Genomic DNA, 19,332 nt, shown 5'->3' on the forward strand with positions numbered 1-19,332 from the left:
TAGACACTGTAGTTTTTTTTTTTTTTTTTATATCATTTTTTTTTTATTTACTTACGAACGAATATTCGATTTTAGGGGCGGGCCAAAGATGGCTGCGAAGGACCATGAACAGTTGGCCTCTCTTCGCTACACTCTTCACTAAATAAAAGATTTAGGGTTTTTCTTAAAACGTTATAAATTTCTTTAATATTAGTTAATAATTAAGGTTTATCCTTTTAGTTTTCATAAATATTGAAATTAGATATTCGCTCTTCACAACTTCACGATATTAACTTTTAAAATTATATACAAGAGGTAAACTCAAAATAAACGTATATATCAGAAGACGCGTCCGCGGTTGCCGATTGATAGTGCAAGACTAGCGAATGGAATATTGTTCCTCTCCGATGGAATTGCCGCCGTCTAATGGGGATGGAGGCGGCTTAAACAAGGTCAATCCCTAACACCACCAAGAAAATGTGGAATTGGGAAAACGGAGCCGTGGCACCTCCCATACAAATGGAATATATCATACTGCATATGTCTGGATGTAGTTATGGTAGGATAATGAAAATTTGCAAGGAGCTATATGACGTTAAGTCCTAACACTTCCAGTAAAATGTGGAATTGGGAAAAAAGGGGCGTGGCACCTTCCCTACAAATGGGATTCTTCAGAAGTATGGCTGCCGTACATACTTAGGTTATTTTAATACCTAATGTTTGACTGCATTGTTGAGTTTTGCTGTTATTCCTTTTGGACGTTTAGTAATCTTCCGCCGTTAAAAAAAATTGTATAGCTTCAGTCTATCTAAACTTCTATAAAAACCAAATTATGTATGTGTGTCGCTATGGAAACGTATTTCCCACACTTCAATCATCACCAAATTTCGGCTACAAGTTCCTTCTATCAAGACGAAGGTTTTTCATATTTCAGAATAAAGAATTTTAAATTTAAGTTTTTTTTTGGCTATGCGAACGAGCAATCTTAGCTCCCAAAAATGATCATGCTAACAAAATCAATGATCGCATTCAAAACCAAATTCCCGGTGAAGTGGCGAAATATAAATCGATTGACACAGTTACAGATGAAGATCAAATTCTTAAAATGTTTTAAACGAAAATTTCACCAAATATGCGTTCAAAATGCAATTCAATTTACAGAACAATACACTAAATTGTCAACAAACAAAACAGAAAAAATGACATCAGTATTAATAATCCGAAGGCGGAAAATAAAAATTTTAACGCATTCAAAAGATATTAACGAAAAACCGAAAATTGACCCGCGGGTCCCTAAGAAACCGGGGTGGGATCTATAGTATTTTTGCGCAGAACACCTCTCTGCGTTGGCGGCCTTCGGCCGCGCTTATTAAAAATTACTCTGGGTGGATCCAACACCGGTTTGGAGACCAAAACTATATCCGCACAAAACCCTTGTGTTCACAATTTTTTTTGTGGGTACCACAACATGACAACAACCACATGGAAATCGCCAACTTCAACTGCAAATATCTCCGGACAGAGATAAAATTTTTCTTTTCCGCCGGATTATTGCTGTCGAGGTCAATACGCGTCTTTTGACACCTCTCTCGATATTTTTGGTAGCGTATTAGAAGTCGACCACTCAACTAGACTTTTACCAACTTTGGATATAGTCAACCACGGCACGTTACTGCAAGACTCGGAAGAAGAATAAAACAAGGGGTACACCAGGTGGTTTCCTATCCTCGCTTTTGTTTATCTCCTACCTATCGAAACTCCCTTCGCCACATACAGGTCCTCAAGAGAGATATCATATTGATAGTGAGCAGAAATTTGGACATTTTCGTCCAGGTGTAATAAGTGACAAGCTACAGGCAGCACTTGGTTTAAACCGTGGAGAAATTCCATTCTTTTTTATCGTATGAGAAAGCTCGGCTATCCGCCTGCCTGGTTGGAGGAGGCTAAAGTCGAACACTCAGGCATATCACTTTTCACAAAATCAGTAATATGTTTGTTTTTTTTTTTTTATATAAATTTATTTTTCCATGTTCACAAATTTTAATTATTGCAACAAAGATGTATGCAATAGTATTGCATAGTATATAAACCGAGCTGCTTATTATTATTTACAATCACTGCACTTAAAAATATTAACAAACAATCAATATTAACAAACAAGCGATTTTATTATTTGTTTAATTTAATTTAATTTAATATTGTTATTCCGAAAAAATTGTACTGCAAACTTTTCCAAAATAACAATAGTAATAAGTGGCTATACTGGCTACGTATTGGTCTTGACAGTCACAGGGAATACGCAGTGAATACGTAGTGACTACGTAAGAGAACGAACGCGAATACAAAATACGAATTCTGAGTGAATGTGAATGTGAGTGAATGCGACGCAAACATTCACGGCGACATACATAATAAGGGCCTAAATGTATTAATTTATGTTGCAAATTCATGTACATATGAGGCTCCAAGATGCAAAACCAGATAAATGCTTATATTATATGTTATGTTTGGTTGTTATAATTAAAAATAAATATTGAAAATTAAATTTTTTGGTTCATATTTTATTCATGTGGCTGCTCCAGGTAAAGTAAATCGGCAGGTAAAATTCAAGTTATATGGCGGTTATATAAATGGTAAAACCGCAGTAAACTTTATTGTCAAAAGACACGAAAATGTAGAGTGAAATGACTGAAGAAATGACCGCCATTTGACGAGCATTGTGCAGTGTGTGAGCAGAACAGTGCTATGCTCACATCCTAAAGGTGGGAGCGGAATGCACGATCACATTAATAGGAACGGAACGGAAAATTTGGTCACAAAAGTTCATTACGCCCATGCATACGTGACTATGAATATAACTGCTGCAGAAAGTCACATAGACCCCAAAATGACTAGTCAAATGACGTGGAGCGTTTTTGCAGGGTACCAACTCTAACAAGCCAACCTAATAAAAACGCACTGCGTTTTTTAGCGCACGCAAACAACCGGCGTTTTTTGCCCTAACCCAAATAAGCATGCGTTGCGACAATGTAAAGCATGTGTGCAAACATCAAATCTAAACGTCACGCTGTACAAAAATGGAAATCGAGTTAGGTTTTCACGCAGCAAATTCAATTTGAGTTGCTCTCATACAAGTTGTATGTGCATGTGACATCTTTGACAGTAAATGACTTGCGTGCGTTTATATTAGGTTGGCTTGTAATGTGGTTAGCTGTCAAAAAATCTATTACAAAGAAAGAAACGAACAGAACGTCTATAGGGATCACAATTGTGATAATGAACCAGGTAAATAGCAGGATCAACACGTTGTTGTTGAACTTGCATGTAAAATTTCTATCGTTATCTGGTTCACGCGTCATTGGAACGTAACTGTTATTCAGCAATTATCAGACGCTACTGCAGCTAACTTCGCTTAGGCGCATTTTCGATTTTTTGTCTCAACTGATACATTGAGAAAATTCAACTACTGCATATAATTTTGCTACCAAAAATTATTTCATAATGGATTTTGAGGACGTTAAAGAAAATATACAACCTCTAGCTGCTGGACGGAACGCCAGTATTTTGCATGCGTCTTTACGTGTAGATTCGCCGCAAGAGATATTAGCACAGCGGCGTGAGCTAGAACAAGCTATACACGACTACAAGGGCAATGATCCCCTGGATCCATGGTACGGCTATATTAGCTGGATTGAGCAAAGTTTTCCATCAGGAGGAAAAGAATCGGGCTTGGAAGAGGTGCTCACAAAGTGTTTGTCCCGTTTCGCAGACGAGGAGCGATACTTCCAGGATAGGCGAATGGTTAAATTGTATATGAAATTTGTAAGCCCATAATTTTCAAATGTGTCATGTTTATAAGTATTTTTAATGAATTTAATTTAGATTGAGAGTCATCAGAACCCTATGGAATGCTATGAACAACTATTCAATGCAGGTATCGGAACCATGGTTGCTGATTTTTATATATGCTGGGCATATCATTATGATTTATGTGGTAATACACGTAAAGCCGATGAAATCTTTCGCCGTGGCATGGCATGTCGTGCACAGCCACTAGAAGAATTGCAAGAAGCACACATACATTTTGGTTTCACTGTGGCACAAAGAATAATGTATCAAGATGATGACAATATGAAAGAAAATACAAAAAGACAGTTCGCAGAAAGACGTTTAGCACTGACATCATTGCGTGGGCATAAGAAAAAAGCAACAGTTGGAAGTATTCGGACCGGTGCAGCTATAAAAAGTTATACACCCGGAACTGTTGAAGTAAGTAATTTGAGTCGAAACATATCAAACTCGCCTAAGTCCATCATAAGCAATTTCTAGCAAATGCGAGTGGTTTGTATCCTAGTTGTCCTTTAGATGTAGTTATTAAGAAGCCGAAAGCGGAATTCAAAAACTTATTTCTAACGAAAATTATTTACAAAAAACCGTAAAATGACCCCGAGAGTGTCCGCAATATGGGGCCCGATCCATAGTTTTTTTTTGCACAGAACACCTTCGGCCGCGATTTAAAAAAATAACCCTGTGTGGGTCCGACACCGGTTTGGGGATTAAAACTAAATGCGCACAGAACACCTTTCAGCATTAGTGTGTATGTGTGTACAGCAAATCTGACAAAACACAACATCCACGTTAAAATAAAAACCGACTTTTTGCTTATATAATTTGACAGAAATAAAAACTTGAATTTTCGTTTCCGGATTCTAAAAATGGAGGTCGGACGCGTATTTTGATACCACCTTTGATAATTTTTGAAAAAATTAGGTGGCGCATCGTCTTGTAACACGTTACGTAGTTTTTGCAAAACTATAAGGTAGTTTGAAAAACAAATTTTTGTGCTCACATTGCAAAGAAAAAGTAATTAAAACTTTAGCCGATGATCTGAAAAAATCTTAAATCACATTTTTGTAATTGCTCCTACTCCAATTACAAAGCCTTACAGCGTCAACAAAAAACGGCCTTGAAGAGGACAAATAGGATTAGCTGGGTATTATTAACTTGCGATGACGACAAGACTTTGAAAATTTAGCTAATTGTGCAGATACTGCGGGGTTTTGAAATTAATGAGTTTATACATAAATGTTTTTGTAGGCTATAAAATAGAATATAATCTTGTGATTCGAAGCAGAGTCGAGTTGGCTGTGAACCAGCCAGTCTAACATTCCGATTCACTTATCTCTAAAAAGGCATCGTCAGAAAACAACCTAATTTTGCTGTATTTCAATGTTAAGGAAGTATCATTAATATAAATGTTAAATAGGACTGGGACCAATACCGAGCCTTGTGGCAGTCCCATTTCTACAACGACTTCCTCCGAGACCATCGATTCTATAGCTGTTCTTTGTTTCCGATTTGTTAAAAGACTTAAACCATTTCAGCTCAATGCATAATCCCGATTTGACGTAGCTCAGCGAGCATTACATTTCTATCAATTATTTCAAAAGCTCGATTTGAAACTGTACTTTTCTTTACACTTGTTGTTGTTGTTGTTGTTGTTGTTGTTGTTGTTGTTGGTGGTGGTGGTGGTGTTGTTGTTGTTGTTGTTGGTGATGTTGTTGGTGTTGTTGTATCAGTGCTTCTTTCTTTACACTTAGTTGTTCTTTCCAGTTCGATATCACATAATTTAACGCAGTTTCACAGGAGTGCATTTCTCTGAAACCAGATTGTTCTTTCATAAGTATTTTATTATTTTCAAGGTAGCTAACAAGTTGATTTTTTACATCGACTGTATGTTTGCATTTGTGTATAATAATTCGATTTTTGTTTGTGATGTCTCTGTAACTCTATTATTAAAATTTATTATTTGTTTCATAGCGGAGCGAGCGAAAACCTCTTTTAATTTACAGTTATGTGCGGAAGCTCCATTTGGGTTTATATTAAAATCACCAATTAAAAGGGGATTGCTGTCACTTTCATAAACATCTGTGTGCCTTCTATGCGAATCGCACCGAACTGTTTTACAAAAAGCAGTATTTATTTCCCCATCACTAATATCGGATGTTATGCAAGCTTCAGAGCACAATACGACGTCCGGATCTACTTCTTCTAAAAGCCTTTCAAGTACCGCATTATTAGCTAACAAACTACAGATATTTAAATAAAGCCATTTTAAATTAAAAGCGTTTCTTCCCATTATATTACATTTTGGTTGCTAACAACCAACCCTTTGCTTCTCCAGTTTGAGTTTTCTTTGATAAACTGGACAATTGGTACTCATAATGTTATGATCAGTACATAACTTGAATCCTAACTGGTTATTGGCATCCAAACAGTTTCCACATTTGTTTAAATGTGCACTCTCTTTACATTCCTCAACTTTATGCTCCCCTAATCACTTGCTACATATTTGCTTGTGAGTACAATTACTTGCTATGTGATTGAATCCTAAACATTTATAGCACCTTCTGACCGTTTGCCCATCGTAAACTGGGCATCGATCCCTAATTAATTTTCTTGCACTTCAAAGCGTCTTCAAAATATTTGTGCTCTATTTCATATTATGGTATTGATATGTGCAGTTCTGTTATCTTTCATAGAATGGATAATTTTTACACGTTTCAATTTGGCCTCTGTCAATACTTCATTTTGAGCAGTAATCCTGCTAACTATTTCTTCTTCCTTATGTTCCGGACTAATATTAGCAACAGCAATTTTTGGGAAATGGATTTTAGGTTCAGCAATATTATATATATTTTGATCTAATCTTTCAGTTAGGGCATATTTTATTTTGTTTTTATCATTGGTTGACTTTGCACTTATTATTATTGTACCATGGTTTTTATTTACTACCCTTCCTATATTTAACTGAGAGGGATTTATCTTGTTCAAATCTGTTTTTGGTTTTCTCTAATGCTTGCTCAACTTTTGGTTTTATTACAATAGGAGGAATTCCTTTTGCTACACTCGCATAGGAAAATGTACCACTTGTACCGGCAATTTTATTTTGGTTGGCAACCTTTTTCACTTCTTTTATTATGTCTTCCTTTTGTTTAGCAAACGACTCATTTGGCAAACTCACTTTACTCAACTTTTAGTTACTTTCTTTCAACTCTCTTCATTATATCTACACTCGTGGACAAAATAATAGGTGTGCATAGCTTTGGTACTCTATCATTACAAGATTTTGCAAATGAAAACAAATTTTTTTTGGTAATATTAATAACTTTAGTATCTTATACTAAATATATGAAAATGATTACAATTCATCCATTTACAAGGAAACTGTATATTAATAAAAAAAATTCGTTGGTCAAAATAATAGGTGTATGAAACTTTTCTTAGAAATCAAATAACACCATTGAATTATAATTCCTTAAGGCCGCAGTACAATGACATTTTTCATATAAATCCCTGCTAAACAGAGCTGACGGAAACTCCAACACATTAACAGAATTTTTGACAACACTAATACACTCGCATAAATTTTTCCTTTTATTCGTATGGACAACCATGGTGTGTATGTGTATGCATACACGTATACACAACGTTTACATCAGGTTTGTCATGTCGCTTCTGACAACCTGATAGAAACTTTGCTTACGCTGTGATGTAAATTTCCATCAGCTATATCTGTCAATTGATGCCTCAAATGACTGACAGCTCTCTAGCAGGGATGCGTTTAACACAAGCTTCCCTACAAGAATACTGACTATCATCTGATTGTCAGCAATGTCAACCTAACGATCAGCGCCTCATACAAACTTTCTATCACAAACTTAAGGGGAATTGCGCAAATGTGATGTAAACAACTGTGTACGTGTGAGTTTTTGTCTCCTTCTTATACATCAACATGGCCTACTGATTAAGTATATAGCCGTACTGCTCACTCTCATTCCTTTTCCTGGATCAGTGCTGACACTCTAACTATCAAAAAGTGTTATAAATGATAGTTTACTGTAGATATCAGGTTTGACTGTTATACTATCATAAATGACCATTGTTATATTCCGCCAAAAATGAAACAATGCTTTTTTGCTTTTTATTTACTTTATTTCATTACGTTTTTAATTTCGTACGTGATAAAAGCATACGTGTTTCTTATGTTATGGTAACGCATTTACAGTGGAAGCAGTAAGGAAGGCGGTCGGCATGATGTTGTGGTGCACAGTGGCTGGTCATTGTCGGCTGGGGCGGGTCCTTGCCAACCTTACTGTTCCTGCGCCATAAACAGAAAAAAGTTCCTATCATGCCTATCAAACTAGCAGCTGTCAAATTTAAAATAAACTGACAGAAGCGCAGAGACTACTCAAAACGCTTATAATTCAAAATAAAACAACATCCGGCCGAACCGGATGTCACGGACAGACCGTTGACATTCAAAGATTTAAACTCAAATTCAAAAAAAGAAACTAAACGCAACAAAAATTACCGAACCGGACATGACCGGTTACCAAACGCAGAAAATCAAAATGACAAAAAAGGCTGAAAATTGGAACAAACAAAAAGGCCGAATATACATAGGGGCGCCGCGGGTGGTGTTGCGACGCCCGGTGCATTATCCCACCCTCAAAGAAACCATGGCCACCGACGCACCTAAATTTCGGTGGCCCCTTACCTGGTAACCCTACGTGCCTTCTAAATAAATGGCGACGCCAGCATTCCCATATTGTTAACAAATTTATTCAAGTTTCATTATCACTAATATAGCATTTCTTTCTATAAACTTCTTTTGATCTTACCGCAAGGGTTTTTTTTTTTTATATATATGTTTATGCTTATAAATATTTTTATTTTAAAAAAAAAGTAGCAATCAAAAATGCGTGCCTAATTGGAGAGGAACTCTATTTTTTTTTTTTTTTGTAAGTTTTTAGAAAAATTATTGTGAGCTGCGTTTTGTGACGGTTCATTGAATGTAATAATAATTGGTTTGTTTTTATAATCTAATATATTATATATATAATAAATTTTTTTTTTTTTCTTGGTAGGAATTTGATTAATTGGTTAAATGCCCTTTTCTTTTTTCATTCACAAATCTATCTTAGGGCTGTACAGTTTGGATACAACTTCCGATAATTGGGGCCCCCTTACAAAATTAATATGTTGTTGTATTAGACTTACTTTGAGTTTAACAAAACATCAATTTGCTATAACACATAGTATAATGACACTAATATGTACTATGTACTAAGAAATTTGTTATAAACGCAACTAAGACTAAATTTGGGGTAAATCATACTCCTCAAAAAAATTGTTTCACATGTTCAAGTAAAACGTAAGCTTTTAAATTCATAGAAAAATTACCGGAGTCATTTACCTGTTCAGGGAGAACGTGAACTTTTAAATTTATGGTAAAATTAACGAAACCGTTTTACAGGTTCAGGTAAAAACGTGAACTTTTTAAACTTATAGTAAAATTAATGAAATCGTTTTACTTGTTCAGGTGAAACGTAAACTGTTTTGCATGTATCAGTCAGTGCTGGTATTGTTTTGGGTTTAGTTCAACTCAGTCAAAAAAATGTATATAAATTTTTTTTTTGTTGATAGTGTAAGTTAATCCGCATTACTCGTTATTTGCATCCCTTAATATAAATTTAATGCGTTTTAACTGATAATGCAATTGAACTTGAATTACCAATAAAACTTTATTCCTTACAGAAACAATATCAATACCTTTTGCTTATTCCAAAAACATCCGCAACAATTGCATTGATTAAAAAGTAATAGTAAAATTTTACTGTAACGCAAAGCAAATTTTAATACCTGAAACACTTTTTTTTTTGTTTCACAGGCAGTACAAAATGCCTACCTATGACCATTAAGATATGCTTTGTTTTTTTTTTTTTTTTTGTTAATTTTTCAGTATGCAACAATTTCGAACGTATAACAAGAATTGCTTTCTTAACTTTTCATTTTCTTCGCTCATTATGCATATTGTATTCGTATTCATATTCGTTTTAATCCTATACTAGGGTGATAGCCTTAAATTTGAATATGTTTGTAGATTAACATTATATAATGTTGCAGAGTCAAAAAAAATTTTTTTAAAAGACAAAGTTGAGGCTACAAATACGTATAATTGGTTCAGTAATGGAACGAACTCACCGCTTTACCCGCTGATATTCGTTGTCGCAATTGGCCTGGCCGAAGGCCTATGTTCGCTGCCCTGTGGTCGTCATTGTAGCTGGTTTATTGTAGCCCGTATGGTCGTAGCTGATAAAGATGTGGCTAGTATTGGTGTCGGTGGTACCGCCTGTTGTAGGTGTTAACATTAGTGGCCTCGGACCTATGTTCGCGGCCCCGTTGTGTGCGTTGCAACTGGTGGTGGCGGTACGTCTGGTGGTTGTTGCGCTCGTGGTTGGCGCTAATAAAAGGGTTGGGGAAGGTACTACCGATGGTGATGCTCGTGATAATAGTGGGCGCCGTTGGTGGTGGTTGGCGCTTTATCATATGCTACTGCGTATGGAGTTTGTGGTGGTTTTGGGGTACCCTGCAGTCAGCGCAGACCACGTCACAATAATAGGTGGCCGTTGTATGTTGCCATAACGAAAAAGTGAAATTGCGGCTAGTAGTAAAACAGTCGGAATGGCAAATGTAGGTAAATTAACCACTTTGAAATGCAGGTAAGATTTGGTGTACGATGAACAAATGTTGGTTATTAGTGGAGGATTATTTACACTGCCTTTGATAAGTATTTTGATTCCATGGTGCCTTTAACTCGTTTCCTTTGTAGCTGCGGAGCTGACTGTCGCTGCATTTCTTCCAGACGCGTCACGATTACGATTTTAATAATATCAAATGTTGCTTGCAGAAAATTAATTCAGTTTTATGTTCGAAAAGTAGTATAGGATTGTTTTCATATGTACAATGCTTATCGGCTTAAAAACAATTCAATTTAAAGTACGCTTAGCCCTTAATTGGAAAATTTAAGAGCACAAAATCACCACGTTTAACAAACTCAGCTCGAAAAAAGGAAAAGATCTTTTTTCTTCCTCCGGAACTCGTGGTTTTTTCTTCGTTAGCGATCGCCCGTCTGTCTTTTTCCTTGTTTTTCGATACTTTTTATGCCTCGCGGCTCTAGGACTGGGTCCTTTCTGCCTCTTGAAAGCAGGTTTGTCGCCTTCCGCCGAACGTTGCCTCTTCATTCTGCCATTCGACGCTTCTTCCTCCTCGTACCGGTTGCAGAACCGAGGCTTTCTCGCAGCAAACTTTTTGAACTGCCTTCGACCTACTTCTACCGCTTCATGGGCCCATTCCAAGCGCTCGACCTCCACTTCTGTTGGGTCGACCACTGCTCCCAAGCGTTGTACAATTCTTAGTGCTGCACGGTACTGCGAGAGAGCTCTTTTATTTCCTCTGCTCCGTACCCTTCTCCACTCTTCTACTCCGTTTTCATTTGTGTGCTTCTCCAACACGGAGTTCATTGAATCAGCACTACTCTCGCTCCCCGAGTCCGACGAATCGCTTAATTCGTATTTGTCGTCCTTGGATTGCGACTCAGTCCTCCTCTTTACATTCTCCTTATTACATTCAGGTAATGAGTTGTTCATCTTGGTCGTACGACCACCTGCCCGACAAGGCGGGCTCAGCGGTCCAGTATTATATACGGGGAAAGAACCGTCCGCCACAGCAGCGCCCCTTACTGCGGTAAGGCCATAAATACTTCCCGAGATGGCCCGGTATCGGGAAGGCTCCGTTCGAATACAGCCGAATTTATCCCCTGGCCGCAAATCGTCCAATAGGCACGGTCCGCATAACACCCTGGATTATGGGGTTGGCAGTTCTTGGTCACCGACATCCCGCCGCCCTCCTATGAGGCGAAACGGCGTAGATGTCAGTCCTAAACAGCTCCGCCTCATAGTCGGGCGCTATGGAGTTCGGTTAAGCCCTCACACCAACGACAAGGTGCCTACCCTAGTGAGGGAAATCTTGTGTGAAATTGGCACCCTTTTCTGCGAGTAATTAAAAAAACTAAATGCCATTCGTTTGTTTGTCCATCTTTGTCCAGGAAAAATTTCGTGTGTGAAGTTGGCACCTACATTTGCGAATATTTAAAAAAACCAAATGCCATTCGTTTGTCCATGTTTGTCCAGGAAAAATTTTCGTTTGTCCACCTTTTGTTAAAATGTTATATCAAAAATATTTTTTATGCTAAATCGTTGGCACCTTTTTCTGGGAGTAATTAAAAAAACTAAATGCCATTCGTTTGTCCACCTTTGTCCAGGAAAAATGTTCGTTTGTCCACCTTTTGTTAAAAAGTTATTTAAAAAAAAAACAAAAATCTTTTGTGAAGTTGGCACCTCCATTTGCGAATATTTAAAAAAACCAAATGCCATTCGTTTGTTAAAAAGTTATAACAAAAATATTTTTTTTTTTTCGAAAACCCCGAAAAATTTGTTTTTTCGCTTTATTGTGCTAAATCGTATCTCCGTCGTTTGCCCATCGTTTGTCCATGTTTGTCCAGGAAAAATTTTCGTTTGTTCACCTTTTGTTAAAAAGTTATTTCAAAAACACAAAAATCGTGTGTGAAGTTGGCACCTTCATTTGCAAATATTTAAAAAAACCAAATGCCCATCGTATGTCCATGTTTGCCCAGGAAAAATTTTCGTTTGTCCACCTTTTGTTAAAATGTTATAACAAAAATATTTTTTTTTTTTTTTCGAAAAACCCCAAATATGTTTTTTCGCTTTATTGTACTAAATCGTATCCGTCGTTTGCCCATCGTTTGTCCATGTTTGTCCAGGAAAAATGTTCGTTTGTCCACCTTTTGTTAAAATGTTATAACAAAAATATTTTTTTGGATTCGAAAAATCCCAAATTTTTTTTCGCTTTATTGTGCTAAATCGTATGTCCGTCGTTTGCCCATCGTTTGTCCATGTTTGTCCAGCAAAAATGTTCGTTTGTCCACCTTTTTTTAAACAGTTATTTCAAAAAAACGAAAATCTTGTGTGAAGTTGGCACTTTTTTCTACGAGTAATTAAAAAAACTAAATGCCATTCCTTTGTCCATCGTTCGTCCACCTTTGTCCCGGAAAAATTTTCGTTTGTCCACCATTTGTTAAAAAGTTATAACAAAAATATTTTTTTTCGAAAACCCCCCAAAAATTTGTTTTTTCGCTTTATTGTGCTAAATCGTATCTCCGTCGTTTGCCCATCGTTTGTCCATGTTTGTCCAGGAAAAATGTTCGATTGTCCACCTTTTGTTAAAAAATTATTTCAAAAAAACAAAAATCGTGTGTGGAATTGGCACCTCCTTTTGCGAGTAATTAAAAAACAAAATGCCATTCGTTTGTCCAGGAAATATTTTCGTTTGTCCACCTTTTGTTAAAAAGTTACAACAAAAATATTTTTTTTTTCGAAAAACCCCAAAATTTTTTTTTTTCGCTTTATTATGCTAAATCTTTGGCACCTTTTGCACCATTGCGCCTACGCCTATAGAGAACTTATCAACAACAACAAAAAAGCCTTATAATAGTGAGTGACTTCGTTTGCACAATTGTTCACCTGCTGCTGATGTGAGCGTCGCTTACGGTTGGAGATTTAATGTATTGTTGTTTGTATAAAAATTTGTTTACGATTACTGTATTTTATTGTTTATATTTTTTAATGTTCTTCTTTTATCTTTGTTTGTTAAAATATAAAATATAAAGTTAGTCGACCAGGTGCAGTCATAAGTGCAAGTTGGCACTTGCGATAATTGTATAATTATGTATGTATGTACCTACTTATGTCTCAATAAATGTTTTTCGTTTTTTAAGTCTTGAAGATGACTTCAGATTGAAGTCGAAATATTGGCAAGACAAACCATTAGACAAATATATATACATTGTTTAAACACATTTGCTGTATTTTAATAAACGTATGTATATATTTTGCCTAGAGCTCAAACATACCTTGAATATAATAACAAAAATATTTTTTTTTTTTTTCGAAAAACTCCAAAAAAATTATTTTCGCTTTATTGTTCTAAATCAGGGTTTGAAAATGCTGAACTAATTTTCAGTACTACAAAATTGCTTGAATTTAAATTTGGAAAATATTTGAGCAACAGAAAAAAGCAAAGCAAACCATTTTTTTTTATCATTTTAATGCAGATATTACTTGAATGGATGCGAGCTGTCGTAGTCAGCAGAAAAAAAACTTGAATATTTTACTGTGCTTTGAAGCTATAAGTATTTCATGATGAACTATTTTTAAGTAAACATTTTTCAGTTTTTTAACAGCCGAAATTCTGGTTTCGAATTACTTGCTCCAAATAAGTAAAAGTAAATTTTTTTTACTATTTCAGCAGAACTATTTGATTTTCAAAGGGACATACAAACAATTGTATGATGTATTGATCGTAATAGCCTTTATCTACTAGTAGGTATTTCCTGTTTTTATGTTGTTTTAACCCCCGACACACATATATACGCATGCTTCTACTAAAAAAAAAGACAAATACGTACGTACAAAATCTGCACTTCCACCGGTAGCTTGGTATATGTACTGGAGGCACTCGGGGGTTTTTTCCGGGACCAAAGCATGGCATTTCAATGTAGCATGGCTCAATTTCTCTCGGATCGTTAAAAATTTGTCACACAATGAGTAGCTCCTTGTGGAGAGACTGCCCTTCGTTTGGTCCTAGAGACTAGCACTACCCCATCTACCGAAGAAATACATATTTATAAAACGGGCACATATATGTCATATGCAAAACGCGATGCTTTAGGCTAACCCCTAGTACTTGTTGTCGGCGCGATTTAAATCATGTATGGCTCCGTTCTGTTCACAACCAAGAGCGATTCACACCGCGTTTAAGCGCACCTCCGTTCCTTCCTCATCTATTAGCACCAAAGCTGGCCTGATAGAAAAATTCTCGTTTGTTGCTAATTGTTGTAATGAAATTTGTCATGCCGCTACTTTCGAACACGAGTAACGTTCCTGCAAGAAATGGCCGTAATCGGTATATAGCCACGCAGAGTTTTCATATGTATATCAAATATATCCTGTAAATTGACTTTTCGATATTTGAATACCTAATTGAGCTATTGCCTTCAAGTCGGGAGCAATATCTTGAGATATTCCTATTCAAGGAGGAAGTGCTCAAAAAAAAAAACAAAAAAAAAAAAAATACAATCGGCAGACAACTACGTCCACTTTCTTTATAAAAATACAAACATATACATATAAGATATATTTGTAACTTACGAAGAGCTGCAATCTTAAAAATTAAGGGGAACATCCCCGCAATGATGACTTAAATTACGTATTTTACAATTTTGAAAAACTGGCGCGGCAACGGCTTATTGGCCCATGTATACTATTGCACTTATTCTGACGACCATGGCACAATGTCCCTTAAAAAAATTAAAAAAATCAACATAAGGCACGATATACCTTCGCGGAGATTTAGGCCGAGGTTCTCTTTCAATCTGCGTTGTTTAAACCCATTCCGCACGGCATCTGCGAGGAAGATGAATTTTCGCTGAAAAGCTTTTCATAGCAGAAATACACTCGTGAGTATTTGCTAAGGGGCGACGTTGATGTTGATTTTCTAGGTACTTTAACCCAGGTCTTTCGGTGTAGTAGGTAATCCTGTTACAGATATGTATCATACTCATATTTAACAGGCGAAGCTCTGGCGACCCCAAGTTCTTCATGGAACCAGGGGGTGTGGAGGGCGGAATGGCCTAGAAGGTTTAATGTGGTCATATTAATCGTTCCCGAGATGGTCGGGCTAGTACCTTAATTGTGCTTTGTTGCCGGAACGTACCGGATCTACATCCGGCAAAGGAGCATCAACAGCAATAGCACTCCCCAAAGCCTCCGGGGAGTGTCTTTATCGTTGACATACGATGCACACGGTGTGAGTAATCTTATGATCTTGTCTCACATGAATGTTGGTGGTCGGGCATTTCGAGCTTATGAGATTGTATCTCTTAACTTCAGGCGCGTTTAAGCGCTACAACAAACGAGAATTTTATAATTTATTTAATAATTTGGGAAAAATTTAGACAACGTGACATCAGGACGGACAAGGCGACAGCTGTTTCGATTATACCTTGTAAATCTCTTCAAAGCCTTTTCTCCCGGGAGTGGGAGTCGAACTCGCACCCCTACGATAGTTGAAATGGTTGTAAACGCATTCAGCTACGTCATGCCTGTTGTGAAGTCTTTCCCAATTGCCTTCTTTATGCATATTTTAATCTTTTACACATTGCATACTTCGTATGCAATTATGTGTTAAAGCTATGCTTGGTACTGCGGTTTTCAAAGAAACTTTGGTTTTTGTTGCTGTTTTCGTTCTATTTATAGAACTACAACGAATTAACCAATTTTGTCTGTTTGTATGATTTTTAATAATCGGGGATTGCCCATATTGCTTTTTTTTTTTAAATGTATGAAAACATTTATTTGAAGCAATTTTTTTTAATTTTATAATTTATTTAATAATTTGGGAAAAATTTAAACAACGTGACATCAGGACGGACAAGGCGACAGCTGTTTCGATTATACCTTGTAAATCTCTTCAAAGCCTTTTCTCCCGGGAGTGGGCTTGTCCGTCCTGATGTCACGTTGTTTAAATTTTTCCCAAATTATTAAATAAATTATAAAATTAAAAAAAATTGCTTCAAATAAATGTTTTCATACATTTAAAAAAAAAGCAATATGGGCAATCCCCGATTATTAAAAATCATACAAACAGACAAAATTGGTTAATTCGTTGTAGTTCTATAAATAGAACGAAAACAGCAACAAAAACCAAAGTTTCTTTGAAAACCGCCGTACCAAGCATAGCTTTAACACATAATTGCATACGAAGTATGCAATGTGTAAAAGATTAAAATATGCATAAAGAAGGCAATTGGGAAAGACTTCACAACAGGCATGACGTAGCTGAATGCGTTTACAACCATTTCAACTATCGTAGGGGTGCGAGTTCGACTCCCACTCCCGGGAGAAAAGGCTTTGAAGAGATTTACAAGGTATAATCGAAACAGCTGTCGCCTTGTCCGTCCTGATGTCACGTTGTTTAAATTTTTCCCAAATTATTAAATAAATTATAAAATTAAAAAAAATTGCTTCAAATAAATGTTTTCATACATTTAAAAAAAAAGCAATATGGGCAATCCCCGATTATTAAAAATCATACAAACAGACAAAATTGGTTAATTCGTTGTAGTTCTATAAATAGAACGAAAACAGCAACAAAAACCAAAGTTTCTTTGAAAACCGCCGTACCAAGCATAGCTTTAGCTTTAACACGTAATTGCATACGAAGTATGCAATGTGTAAAAGATTAAAATATGCATAAAGAAGGCAATTGGGAAAGACTTCACAACAGGCATGACGTAGCTGAATGCGTTTACAACCATTTCAACTATCGTAGGGGTGCGAGTTCGACTCCCACTCCCGGGAGAAAAGGCTTTGAAGAGATTTACAAGGTATAATCGAAACAGCTGTCGCCTTGTCCGTCCTGATGTCACGTTGTTTAAATTTTTCCCAAATTATTAAATAAATTATAAAATTAAAAAAAATTGCTTCAAATAAATGTTTTCATACATTTAAAAAAAAAGCAATATGGGCAATCCCCGATTATTAAAAATCATACAAACAGACAAAATTGGTTAATTCGTTGTAGTTCTATAAATAGAACGAAAACAGCAACAAAAACCAAAGTTTCTTTGAAAACCGCCGTACCAAGCATAGCTTTAACACATAATTGCATACGAAGTATGCAATGTGTAAAAGATTAAAATATGCATAAAGAAGGCAATTGGGAAAGACTTCACAACAGGCATGACGTAGCTGAATGCGTTTACAACCATTTCAACTATCGTAGGGGTGCGAGTTCGACTCCCACTCCCGGGAGAAAAGGCTTTGAAGAGATTTACAAGGTATAATCGAAACAGCTGTCGCCTTGTCCGTCCTGATGTCACGTTGTTTAAATTTTTCCCAAATTATTAAATAAATTATAAAATTAAAAAAAATTGCTTCAAATAAATGTTTTCATACATTTAAAAAAAAAAAGCAATATGGGCAATCCCCGATTATTAAAAATCATACAAACGAGAATTTTGTCTGGCTATCAGACCAGCTTTGGTGCTAATAGATGAGGAAGGAACGGAGGTGCGCTGAAACGTGGCGTGGATCGCTCTTGGTTATGAACAGAAAGGAGCCATACATGTTTTAAAGAAATCGCGTTCAGTATTAGGGGTTAGCCTAAAACATCGCGTTTTGCATGTGACACATATGTGCCCGTTTTATAAATATGTATTTCTTTGGTAGATGGGGCAGTGCTAGTCTCTAGGACCGAACGAAGGACAGTCTCTCCACAAGGAGCTACTCATTCTGTGACAAATTTTGAACGATCCGAGAGAAATTAAGCCATGCTACATTGAAATGCCATGCTTTGGTCCCGGAAAAAACCCCGAGTGACTCCAGTACATATACCAAGCTACCGGTAGAGGTGCAGATTTTGTACGTACGTATTTGTCTTTTTTTCAGTAGAAGTATGTGTGTATATGTGTGTCGGCGGTTAAAACAACATAAAAACAAGAAATACCTACTCGTAGATGAAGTCTATTACGATCAATACATCGTACAATTGTTTGTATGTCCCTTTGAAAATCAAATAGTTCTGCTGAAATAGTAAAAAAAATTTACTTTTACTTATTTTCAGCAAGTAATTCGAAACCAGAATTTCGGCTGTTAAAAAACTGAAAAATGTTTACTTAAAAATAGTTGATCATTAAAAATAGCTGCACAGCACAGTAAAATATTCAAGTTTTTTTTTCTGCTGACTACGACAGCTCGCATCCATTCAAGTAATATCTGCAGTAAAATAAAAAAAAATAAATTTGTTTGCTTTGCTTTTTTCTGTTGCTGAAATATTTTTCAAATACAAATGTAAGCTGTATACAGAAATTCCAAACCGACAAAAAACTCATTGCTGGTAAAGCCAAAAATTTATAAATTTTACTATTTTTCAGTAAGCAATTCAAACCCTGTTCTAAATCGTATGTTCGTCGTTTTCTCATCGTTAAAAAGTTATTTACAAAAAAAAAAAAAACAAAAATCGTGTGTGAAGTTGGCACCTCTGTTTGTGAGAAATTAAAGAAACCAAATGCCATTCATTTGTCCAGGAAAAATTTTCGTTTGTCCACCTTTTGTTAAAATGTTATAACAAAAATATTTTTTTTTTTGTCGAAAAATCCCAAAAATTTTTATTCGCTTTATTGTGCTAAACCGTATGTCCGTCGTTTGCCCATCGTTTGTCCATGTTTGTCCAGCAAAAATGTTCGTTTGTCCACCTTTTGTTAAAAAGTTATTTCAAAAAAACGAAAATTTTGTGTGAAGTTGGCACCTTTTTCTGCGAGTAATTAAAAAAACTAAATGCCATTCGTTTGTCCATCGTTTGTCCACCTTT

At 36.1% G+C, this 19,332-nt stretch overlaps 1 protein-coding gene across 1 annotated transcript in view; it reads left to right on the forward strand.

Annotated features, from left to right (window-relative positions):
- The first annotated feature begins 3,389 nt into the window (after nt 1-3,389).
- BubR1 (Bub1-related kinase) overlaps nt 3,390-19,332 on the forward strand; it is a 162,439-nt gene continuing 146,496 nt past the window's right edge. Inside the window, exons 1-2 of the mRNA XM_067781426.1 lie at nt 3,390-3,801; nt 3,862-4,248. Of these exons, the coding sequence (XP_067637527.1) occupies nt 3,481-3,801; nt 3,862-4,248 (708 nt within the window). The 5' untranslated portion in view covers nt 3,390-3,480. The remainder of the gene's footprint in view (nt 3,802-3,861; nt 4,249-19,332) is intronic.

The sequence above is a fragment of the Eurosta solidaginis genome, chromosome 4, assembly GCF_040869045.1.
Source record: "Eurosta solidaginis isolate ZX-2024a chromosome 4, ASM4086904v1, whole genome shotgun sequence".
Classification (NCBI taxonomy): domain Eukaryota; kingdom Metazoa; phylum Arthropoda; class Insecta; order Diptera; family Tephritidae; genus Eurosta; species Eurosta solidaginis.